The sequence below is a fragment of the Strix uralensis genome, chromosome 4, assembly GCF_047716275.1.
Source record: "Strix uralensis isolate ZFMK-TIS-50842 chromosome 4, bStrUra1, whole genome shotgun sequence".
Taxonomy (NCBI): Eukaryota; Metazoa; Chordata; class Aves; order Strigiformes; family Strigidae; genus Strix; species Strix uralensis.
Genome location: NC_133975.1, coordinates 117,650,396 through 117,662,935, shown reverse-complemented (window position 1 = coordinate 117,662,935; position 12,540 = coordinate 117,650,396). Strand labels below are relative to the sequence as shown.

At 35.1% G+C, this 12,540-nt stretch overlaps 1 protein-coding gene across 4 annotated transcripts in view; it reads right to left on the bottom strand.

Moving 5' to 3' along the window:
* Positions 1-1,515: 1,515 nt before the first annotated feature.
* Positions 1,516-12,540, bottom strand: part of VRK1 (VRK serine/threonine kinase 1) — a 34,629-nt gene continuing 23,604 nt past the window's right edge. For all 4 annotated transcript variants that reach the window (XM_074868747.1, XM_074868748.1, XM_074868745.1 and 1 more), the window contains exon 13: positions 1,516-2,852. In XM_074868747.1, coding sequence (XP_074724848.1) covers positions 2,770-2,852 — 83 coding nt within the window. In that variant the 3' untranslated portion in view covers positions 1,516-2,769. The remainder of the gene's footprint in view (positions 2,853-12,540) is intronic.

The window sequence follows — 12,540 nt, the reverse complement described above, 5'->3', positions numbered from 1 at the left end:
GTATTATGGCATCCCAAATCTGGCAGCTCACTGGGACAAAACAGTGAGTGAAGTCTGTCAAACTACTCAGGAAAGCAACTGACCCCCTTCTTAATGCTATCTGGAACCGATATCGGGAATTATGTTATTATATTAACTTATTCGGAAATATTCCTGTAAAAATTATCAAATTATCTAAAAAATATCTTACATCCATCCTGAATTTGATTCTCTCTCCAGATATTTTAGATTAGGGGAAAAATAGAAACAATCTGTCTACAAAACGTTCAAGCACTAAAAGCAGCATTCTGTGCTTCATTATCAATATCCTCATTACACCATCAGCTGAAGTGCCGACTAGTTCTCCTGTGAAGATTTATCATGTATGGTGGCCACTTTGAAACATAGGTAGCGGAGTCTTTAACATTCCCTACTGAAGTGTCTCCCTGCTGTGCCTGTAAATGTCAGTCCAGTTTTTTCACGGCTGTGCGCACAGATTAGAAACAGCAGGAGAGCTTGGGAGTACGACTACAATACCAGTAAGGACACTTGTCTTCATGGCACTGCTCAAGTGATTCTTGGAATGCAGGACCCTGCTGTTTTCTAATATTTACACACAACTGGAGTCATCAAGAGCAGTAAATGCAGTCTAAAGGCAGCTTGCTTCTTTTGTGAAAGCTTTACTTTCAAATGGGGATGTCAACAAAAACCTAATACACCCTCTACCTCTTATAAACTAGTGTATTTCCCCATCGCTGTTTTGCAAAACAGCACACACACTTGTGCAAGCACATACTGTATGCAATACATATAGTAGTACTGCAGGTATTATCACAGCCTTCCACTTGGCACATCCTGACCATCTCACCCGTTAAACATCATCGCAGTTTACACTGAGCCCGGAGACACTGCTGCCTGTGAGGACTGTAGGTTTGCACAGTCTCTCGTGAGCAGACACAAGCCCTGAAGCATTCACCTAGAATGGAAAGCACCCTTTTTCTTCACAGAACACTTGCCAGTACAAACTTTTTGCAGGACATTTTTGGGGTGGGAAGAGGTAGGGGTGGTTTATGAAATCTGCCCCTCAAAACATTCTTTTCAAATACATGGAAATGTCTGTGTTTGTTACATTTGGCTTTGGTAGTGTCAAAAGAAAACATACTCCTTGAAAACTTGGAAAGTAAAGCCAGGAAGTTTACCTGTAAGTTACTAAAAAAATTTAAATGTCAAACAACTAAACTACAAAAGAATGACATCAACTTTGAGTATGCAAGACAAACAAGAGAATACAATATGCTTTCCTTGACCATAGTTCTTCAGAATAATATAACATATTTTGCACAAAATGATTCAATGAAGTCATTAAAATGACAGTTTGATTTGAGGAGTTTTAAATATGAAAGAGGCTTTAGCAGTCCTATTTTTACATCTGAAACAAAGAAAATGCTATGCTTAAAGTCATCAGCCACACTTTGCTAATACCCAGGAAAATGAGTCTGTATAGCAGTCAGAACAGAAATGAGAAGGCACTAGACCTTTTAAATACATTATTCCAGTTTTATTTCAAAACAAATGATTCCCTTGTTTTCAAAACATAACCTAGTCATTCATTCAAATTTTATGCTACAACATTTATTTCAGTGAGTAGCTACTCAGACAATACACAATCAAGCAAGCAGAGCACTGGACATCCACACAAATATACCACCCATTGGCTCATAAGGATTCCTTTTGGTTTGTCAAACTTCATAAAGCTCCCTGATAAGAATGATGTTCATGCCCAAATTATATGTTTTTCTGCAATATCTAAATGAAAAGTAGAAGTATTTCATACCAAAATTAAACACTATTTTTTGACTTACAACTCTGAAGAGAAGACTCAAAGCCAAGCAAGGAAGTACTTTTAAGAAAGGTTACATGCTTCTCAACTACTAAAAACAGGTAAACCATTATTTTGTGGAGAAGCCCATAGGAGCCAAGCTTTCACCGGAACTAGATACTTTACAAAGTTATTCTTCATAATTGTAACTTTTGTAGCATTTTCATTAATATAAAAAGAAAACTTGAGGGCATAGTTGTGGGAGCACTGGTTTTTGGTTGGTTCTTTTTTTTGCCCTGGGCCCTGTGTCTGAAATTCTGGTCTCCTCTTTCCAGAGGAACTCTGAATAATTGGAAAAGTGGTAAAAACACAAATACTATGCAAAGAAATAACTAAAATTCACTACCCATCCTCCAAAGAATTGTTTAAAAACATTTTATAACAAACTAGAATGGAAGGATGTGATTTTTTTGTCTTATGTTCTCTTTTTTTAATTCAAACACTTGGCAAATATTTAAAAGATGTCTTTACCATTTCAGACTTCCATCTCAGTGTCCACCTAAGTGACCTCCAATAAGGCTTTACTCAAAATTAGAAAAAATCAGATGCAACACTGCTGTTCCTTATAAAGTATCCATAACGAAACTAAATAAGGCTTTATTTCTACATTATAAAGCAGAAAAAAGCACTTCTTTCCATTTGCCTTTAAGATATGACTTCATGTATATAAAGAATAAAAATGCACCCTTACTTCAAAGTTGGCAAAATTTTGCATTAGTATTTAAGTATACATAAATTATGCAAATATTTTAATAAAACATTTATTCTTCAAAAACAGGTACAAACAGCAGTCCATGTTTTTACAGGATTCATCATTTAAAAAGGAAAGAAAAAGATTCCAGTGCTACAGTAACTGAAAAAAACCCAGAGATGAGCCAAAGAGCAACTTAATTTGTTGCTCCATCTATTATTTATTTTTGTACTCTCTTTCTGGTTGCTGTGCCTTTTTTGGGTTTTGGTGAGGTCATCTTCCGCGTTCTGGTAGCTACTGCATCTACAATTAAAACAAAAAAAAGACAAGACTTTCTATAAAATGAAATAACAGAAATGGTTCACAAGAAAATACTTGTAGTCTTTAAGAGGACAGATCAACTCAAATCATTAATTTAGTCTTGACTGGGGGAATGGGGGACTCGGAGATGCCATGGACTCAGAAGAATTTACCACAATTTCTGGGCACCAATTTGCTCCTGAAAAACACATTGTACAATTCAAGTTCTCAAACAGTAGCATCGCATACAGTTGAGCCAATTTATTAGCTCACCTCCACCAAAAGATGAAGAATCAAATCCTCTTCAAAACCAAAATCCCTCCCTCCTCCCCACACACCAACTTGCAGTTCTATGATCTCTCCCAGTATTAAGACATTTCTGGTGCTCTTTGGACCTTGTGCTAAGTTGATCCAGCTTCGAAACCTGGCAAAGAACTTTTATTTGGTCTACTATGCTTATAGTTTAGTGAGCTGCAGCATCTTAAAGTGTTTTGAATGGAACTTATACAAGGGGAGGTGAAAGACACATAGGTAGAAAAGAGGAAGATTTTTATTTGAGAGTGTCAAGCTGTTAAATCAACTCAGCTATCTGTGCAACTTCACCTACAGATTTCAAGCTCTTATTTGACAATATTAAACAAAGGTAATGAACAGTGCCATCTAAATAAGATTCCTAGAGAACCTGGCAGGAAGGTTGTTCAAAGAGACCATACTTAAACGCAATAATAAACTCCCTGCACTTTTGATTCTTTCCTGCTCACTAGCAGGAAAAAAAAAAAAAAAAAATCAAAACACACTACATCTCATTTCTGTGAATCATACTCAACTGTAGTTGCTTTAAGAAAAAATGTTACATATAATAAAAATTGGTACTATTTCCACAAATGCAGTAACAATGAAATGTTTTTCATCTCTTTTTTTTAAATCTTTTTTTTAAATCCTGACTTCCTCCTTGAAGTCAGTATGCCTAACTATTTAAGTTCTTGCATGTAAAACTATATATAACTCTACGGTTTCTATCAATTTCTTAATCTGCATTACTGACAAAGGAAAAAAGGTAAAATTGAATTTCATGGAAGTCCTTAAGAAAGAAGCTGCTTGCATAAGACAACAGCCTTTGAGCAGCAGTATGAGTCACCAATCATTCAAGCTCAATGAGTAAATTTGGGGGAAAGCAAGGAGGCAGAGTACAACGCAAAACAAATCAAAATAGTCTTGAGTCTACCCCAAACCAAAACCACACCAACAAAAGCAATGAACTATTGCAAACAGTTTTGCTTTCATGTTTGTTTAACTTTACATACCTTAATTTGCTCTTAAAATGTTGATTTGAAATTAAAAATACCAAAATTAACTGAAGAATTTTTCTATTCTTGAAAATGAGATGGGAGAATGAAAAAAATATTCCCTTTCCTTTTATGTCCAAAAGCACTTGCTGCATTCAACATAAAACTATAAACAGGTTGTCAGACAATACCTCTTTAATTAATAAATCACTTGGGAAAAAGAAAACAAACAATGGACAGCTCTGGTGATAGTCTCTCACTGAGCAAAGCAGCTTTATCAATGAAAGATCTACTCTGGCAAAACACCACCCTTGCCCTGCAACTGCTATGTGAAATCAAATCCATTCTGGTACCATTACAAGTACTGGTAGCTAAAAGCTATACAAGCAGGTATCATAAACTAAAGTAGTAACTTAACTATGTAAATCATTGCTTCTCCCAGCCAAATTCTGGTTTATCTTCAAGAACTAGTTTATAACTTTCAAAGTCACAAGACATTTCAGCTACTGTAATTGTGATTTCTAGCAACAGACACATCTTCTAAGTTTTCAAATTGAGTAGGCCAAGTTATCCTATCACCTGCATGAACTGTACCAGTTTTCCTCTCTGTATTCCTCCTGAATTTTTCCCTGGAATCTTTGTATTGCAACAGAAAGCAGAGAATGACCAACGTTTTCTCTTCAAGAAAAAATGTTAACCTGATCTTTTCCCCTTTCATTAATCTTCACCAGTTTTGACTGAAGGTAACTGACTTATCCAATCATAGATTGTATAATCAAATGTTGCAAAGGCAAGTCAAATTCATGTTCTATTATCAGAAAGACTGTCAAAATTATGACCTTACATAAAAAAATACTACAGGTGTTTGTTTACAGAGAAAAAAAAGAATTGAGTTACCAGATTTTCATGTTTCTAGGAATGTAGTATTTCATGGTAGTCATGGACAATAGAAGCAACTGAAGTTTACTAGTTTCTAATTCAGTAAAAGCCTACCCATTTATAATTGCCTGTGCTGGAACACCAAAAAGAAGACAAGAGCTACTCTGTCTCTGATTTTTCCTTTATCTTTATTGCATTAGTGAGTTCTTTTAAGGCTTTTCTAAACAAACCATGATCATGGAGAATCTCTAAAGGAATCATAACAAAAAGGGAAAAAAAAAATCCTTGTCATGGTTCTTTCATTTATAATTTCAAACTTCAACAGCAGGAATATTCTCTTAAACTATCTGATTATTTATGTTAAACTCAGAATGACTGCTCTCAACCCATGTTTAGCTGCAAAGTTTGCAGCTATTTCAGAGCTGAATGAAGGTCTTCTGTACCAAAAAGCTCGTCTGCATTTTCAAAATTAGTTACCCTGATATTATGTATTGCCCCCTCCCCACAATCCTTTCTTGTGGGAGAAATGTCAATTCTTTTTCTGAAAACAGGAGTCCTGTGTGGGCAGCACCAAATGAGGACACAAACAAAGCTATTACAAGCGAAGGAAAGGGTTTTTATAAAGCAGATTAAACTGAATTAGGTTGAAACAGCAATTTAAATGAGGAAGAATTATATAGGCAAAAATAAACCAGATGGTGTCACTGCACAGCTTGTTTTGAGACTGGAACAAAGTTCAGCAGAGGCATAAAGAGTCCCACAGGCTCTAGAGGAATTATTAGACAAGTTGACTGTGATATCTGATCCTCTCTGTGTAAACACTATTATAAAACAACTTTACAAAAGAAACCCGGCAGTACTGTGTATAGTTTGGGGCTCTATCCTTCAAGAAAGTTATGAGAAAAATGAAGAAAAAAAACAAAAAACAAAAAACAAAAAAACAGGAGTGGTGATCACGGTTTCTAGCTAACAAAAGAAAAAAAAAAAGGAATTGAATTAGACTAGTTTATCTGAAGAAAGGGAAAAAAATGGAAGAGATGCAATGGTGCAGCCTTTTGGACTCATCAAATGTGCAAAAGGTTGCTGCATAAAGTGAGAGTAATTTTCATCTCCTCTGTGGATAGGACAACTAATAAGCTTAAGGGAAATTCATATTAGGTACTAAAAATATCAAAAGAAAATACTCTGCCTTAGTTAAGTATTAGAAGTGGTGCTGAACAGCAATGTTTTAGAATCTTAATTATAGAGGTTTTAAGAGAAAATATTGGTATGTATCAAGATTAACACAGATGTAGATAGATAAACCTGTCCTTAGGCTGGTGTATAGAGCAGATCACTTCTTGACATCCCTTTTCATCTTGTTTTCTTATTCTACATACACCATTTTACAAACACACATAAGTTATGAATAAGAGAAATAAAACTGTGCTTGAGTCAAAAAATTAAAGTTTCTATAAAACAACGGAGGTTCCTTTAGTAAAAATAAGCAGACACCAGAGTCCCAGGTTTCCCACTTAATTGCCTGCTTTGATGAAAATTAGGACAGTGAGAGATTCTGAACATGAAAACACAGCTAGTGAGCAGATGAAACAAGGTATGATTTAGGTGTTAATGGTGACTTCTAGGTTACATCATAGGCTAGAATTTTTGAAAACAAATCCACATACAGATTTTAGACTCTAGGCAAACATCAGGTAAGTGAAAAACATCTAGCAGCAGGCATGCTGAAGGTTAGCAACTGCATCACTTGCATATGCTGAATTTACACCTGACAAAGACTGAATACATGCCAGTCTCTGTATGATGGCTGAAGAGTTCCAGCAATTCTAGTCTATGCAAGCTCTTAAACTAGACTTGTAGTAATCATCATTAAACAACACAGCTAACATCTTTTGCCCTCAAAAGAAGCACATGCAGTCAAGTACATTGATTAGACACTGCAAGGCTTCCTTTCTTAAAAAAAATAAAATCTAGTGTGTGCACACACACGTATAGTCTCCCTCACACAATTTGCTGTATGTTTATCTCTTTAAGAAACAGAGGTCAATAAATCTGGAGTGTTCAACCATGTGGTGTAGAGTTCTCAAGTGGTTTTTCAGTACTTTGAAGGCTGTTGAAGCAACTGTAAGGGTGACAAGTAGTAGTTTTGCTTAGCTAGCTTGTTCTCTTTTCTCAGCAGTTCTTTTCTCTACAAAAATTCAGAAATACGATAAAAAAAAAAGAACAGACCAGAAGAATGCAAACATGGACTTGAATTCCAAGAAATATATGACTGCGGGGTCTGTATGAGAGAGAAGAAAGTAAGTTTGTGGAGTTATGGGATGGGGTTTGGCTTTAGGTACTCAGTTCTTCCAAGTCCTCCATTTGCTGCAACAAATGAAGCCAATACATTTCCACAGGATAATATGGAAAAACATTAGGACACAAGAATGTATTATTTGATGACTTTGTGCCTATTTATTTCCTAAAGATAACATCAAATCTATGAGTGTTCTTTCAAAAATTGTTCCAGATAAAACTGAAACTGCTATACCTCTGTTTGTAAAATTTGCTTCACTGAAGACATTCCAAAACACAACTGTACATACACATCTAAATCAGCAGCCAGATGCAGCATGTATTTAAGAACAACTCTCCTCTCCACCACACAGCAATTTGCAGGAGGAAAAAAGTTTAGTTCAATTATATTACTTGCAATCTTGAAAAAGTGTAGTTCCCTGTAAAAATCTTGAGTCACTGCAGTACAATTTTTCTTTCTTTCCGGTGCAAAAACTTCACTTGCAAATTTTTTCTGAGTTTGAATTGCAACACTTGTCCAGCATACTGCAACACACCTCCAGGTCACAGAAAAACGACAAAAAAGCAGACATTGCTTTTATTCTTAAATGATTTAGTTCTACATGTAAAGTTATTACAGAAAACCTCACCCCATGGAAAATTTTCCTCAGAAGGTTTTTTGGTTTGGTTTAATTTAATACTTTTCATTAGCAGCAAACACAAGAAAGTCCCATGAAGTGTAACAAGGAACTTAAACACATTTAAAATGTCAGTATATTTAAGTGCTAGAAGTGGTCTGAAGAGACTGTACAGAAATAAAATATAAAGGAAGACTAAGTAGAAAACTGTGTTCCAAGCAGACAGGAATAAACAGGCACACTCCCATACTTTACATCTTGGACATTAACTTTGTCTCTTTATTATTATAAGTGGCACATGTTCAAGGTGCTTCTCAGTGAATTTGTCACTTGCAAATTATCAAGGAAAACCATTATTCAGGAAGAACTACAAAGATATATTTTATATCTCATTTATTTTAATGTTCAAACCTGTAATATTTAAGGATCTTTATACTTTAAAAAAAATCACCTCTTACCACACCTCTTCTAATTTAAATAGCTTTTGAAGATCCTCAAACAATTTTGGGGCAGGCCATAAAAAGACAGATCACTTCATATCATATTTGAATATACTTAATGGAAAATACAGAAGTGAGTTTGTCAGTATTTCTGACAACCGAGAGCATTATTTATCTGCTCTAAAACCTGAATCTTCCTGTTAACTTCTAGATACAATATAGCTGCACTTGCTTTTAACTTCTAAAACCAGATCATGGAACTCTCATATTAGAACAGTTGACTTGCAACATTTCTGAGACAGGCAAGGGAAGGCCAAGAATGGCACAGAAAGGGACAGATCCTTTGGTGACCAGTCACAGGGACAGATACACTGTTTTAAGACTAACTTAACTCCTAGAGTCTGTTACAGATACTACTCAATACCAAATCCTTCACAAGAAGGAACAGATGAATAACAGACAATTAGAACTATTGTACAGTACAGGTTTTGCTGAAAATGTTTCTATTCGGGTACAAAATTAAGAGGTAAAAATCTACCTATAATGTGGGCATTGGTGTGGAGTAGAAAGACAAATAACAAGTGGTTCCACAAACAAGCTCAAAAAAACCTGCTTTCTCCTAAAGCCTGATGACAAGGCCAATAATTCTCTAAATATAAAAATGAGCTTAAGTGTAGATTTAATCCAACGTTAAGTAAAAAAATCTCACTTGAATAAAGAAAAAAAAGATTTCTAAGACAATAACCCAGATACTGATTTATGCAAAGCCATGCAATGTAAATAAACATAAAGCTAAGTACCTATTAATTGAGAAATACTATTAAACCTCCATTTTGGAATGCCTGCTAACCAATCCATCAGTATGACTGTTTTCATATCAGAGCTGTTCACATAGTTCTTTACTTACATTGCAAGAGTAACCAAAGACCCCAGTTAAGGCCTTATCATGCTACCCAGCAACACAGACCTGCACAATTCCTACCCCTAGCAGTACTATTAAAGAAGTACATTTAAAAAATACAGTACTTTCATTGTCATGTCTACTTTAGTATTTCTCTCTATACCCCAAAATTGTTTAAAAAAAAAACCTCACAACTGAAAAAAAAGCTGGTACAAAAAAATTCTGTTCTAAAAAAAGTCTGTATTTCTATAACCTAATCTTCATCAACCCCAAGAATAAAATAACTACCAATGATAGAGGTTTTATCTCTATTGGTAGCTTTGAACCTATGGTTATTTACAAATTCTCATTAAACTCTGTTTTTCCAGTATTTATGCCATTTTCACCGAAGTTCCCTATACTAGCTGCCTATTCCATACAAACTGATTAAAAATAATCATATTAGCCCTATTAATATTATGCAGCACACCCCTGCAGAAGCATTGGTGGATATGTACAGTGTATGCCAAAATTTGGTATTCTGCTTTAACAGTATCAGCACTTATAAGCCTGCATATTTTACTACCATACATGAAAGCAGCCAATACTGAAAACAGAGCTGTAACAGAGTATGAAAAAAACTTGTTTAATTAGAAGTCATCTCTTCTGATAGCATTTTTCCTGGTGGAGAGATATTGACTAATGTAATACTTCAGCATCATTCATATTACCTTAAAAAGGATACCTCTTGAAATTCCAGCTTTCAGGAAAACACATGGGTTCCAGTTATCACAGGATAAAAAGAAGCAACTGATAACATGCTAATTTAAATAAAAAACAACTTACAAATTCCACAAAATTTTGTGCATCTTATTTTGGAAGTACAACACAAGAAAAAGCGTGTTTCTTGAGGTCTTTCTGAAATTCTGTTTCTAAAAAGAAGAGTCTAACACTCTTGCTTGACAGCTCCAGAACCACTGATGGCTGACACGATTGAAAGAGATGGCCTTTAATGAACTCATCTGAAGTGGCTGCTCTTACGCTGAGAACAACCAGGGGGAGCAGATGGAAGAAACACAAATTTCAAGATGCCCATCCTTTCTCAGTGCCATTCTTTCTTCCTCCACCACAAAGCCTGGGAGCTCCCCAGCCTCAGCAGTAGCAGATTTCATTACTGGCAGAGTCCCTTGTAGCCACTGGGCACCCTGGTGTACTCAAACTGCTGCACAGCTGATCAGGATCTTTTTGAGCTGACTAATCTTTTGGAGTGGATTAGTCAAACTGCATAATCAGATGCAAGTTAATGTTGATTAACTGACCAATAAGAGGCTGCATGGCTCTTCATGCCACTGGTTTAAGTCCAAATATTCATGAGATGCTGTTTGAACACCAGAAGAGTAACTCCTGTCCAGCCATATTTACCCCCTTTTAGAAACCAATAAAGTAGCATTTCAGTAACTTTTAGTATGTTCCTGTATGACTAAATTTCAATTTCTACAATTAAGAGGTATGAAGAAATTATACATTTTACTGGATGGTAAACTTTAGGATTTTTTTAGTCAAAGGACTAATCCCATAACAGAGGAACAAGTCCGTGGTAACACAAAACTAGTCAGATTTGGAAACACAGTTTTAAGTATTTCTGTAATAATCAGCTATTTTCAATTTATCAAAAGCATCAAAATCATAAGATTATGAAACAGTTGCCCTTCAACAGATTTATGAATCATGTAATAAGCAGCAAAGTTTGTAATTCCGAATTTGGAGAGAACAAAATGAGTAAGTAGATGTATCACTTTGCACCTGGAATAATTTGATATACTCCCCCCACCTGGTATTCATTAAATCGAGTAGTACAAAAGGGTGAAATTAGAACCATTTCACCTGTAACTCTATTGAATTGACGAGGAGGTTTAAATTTAAGCTTATGTCCATCACTCATTTTAACCACCAGATGCTGAAAATATATATAGCCTCAAAAATACCTTTACTTAATCTGAAAAAATTTAGCATTTACAAAAAGCTGATGCTACCACTTGGATTGCAATTCCTCAAGTTCTTTTCCATTTATAAGAATTTCAGTCTACAATCTCAGGAAAAAAGTAGTATAATATATGATATAAAATGAAAGTATATTTTGCTCATGTGTATCAAACCACAACCAGAAAATAGTCACCTGTATCAAAGATTTTGCTGTAAGGTTTTAAATAAAATCTAAAACGCTAAAACTATGGATAAACATTAGCATCAAATTGAATAACTGTACTTCCTCAAAAGCAAGTATAATCTAATTAACACTTTTTTCAGCCACTGACAGACTAGAAAATTCGTAGTAAACTGAAGTCAACAATTCAAAAGGCATTCAAGTAAGAGAAATAATCGCTGATTTTAATGATCAGAATTCTATAATGAGAACAGCTGAAAATGAACAGAGCAGTGTCACCTTCTGGAATAACATTAGCTTAATTACTTGTACATTGTACCATACTGTTTGAGTAAATATACTAGGGTAAATCCCTAACTTACCAATAATATTACTGTCTTTGAAATGTTACATTTTCCCATCCTGCCATACTCCATCAGACCTTATTTTAAACACGTGGATTTGTTTTGGGGTAGACTTCAGTGCTACTACTTTACTATTTTTAGACTACTTGACCACAGACAACATCTGGTCTTTTACTTAAAAAGTCTGAACCAAAAATTCTTTAGGAGAAATATCTTTGTAATTACTTGAATTCAGTTCACATCTAACACGAAGGAGTTAGGTTAGATCCAGAAAACAGTTTGACTGGACACTCACCATAAGCTTACCCTATACAGATGTACTGAAGATTTGATTTTGGGACTTAAAATAATCCTACTTCATCTGTCCATGATTTTTTCCAGACAACGCTGAAACTATGCCAAATTATCTGAAATGTCGTTTCAGCATTTTCTATCCTTACAGCTGATCCTTTCCTCGACTTTAAATACACTTGCTTTTAGAAGCTGCTGCTGCTAGCCGCTGGCTTTAACACACTGTGATGACGAAATCCCAAGGAGTCATCATATTCCAACAGTGAATCGGACATGACAGGAGGACAAAAATGAGAATGGAGGAGAGAATGAATGACAGCGAAAGAGCGGGGTGTAACCACTAATTTTTATCACCTAACATTTCTACCAGCTTTAGGCAGCATGTAACTGGAGAGTATACCTTTATTACACAGAAAGTTTAAGTATTTCAATTTTATTAATCTAAACAGAAATTATGAAAGATCAAAAATCACTTAAACTGCTAAAGGTAAA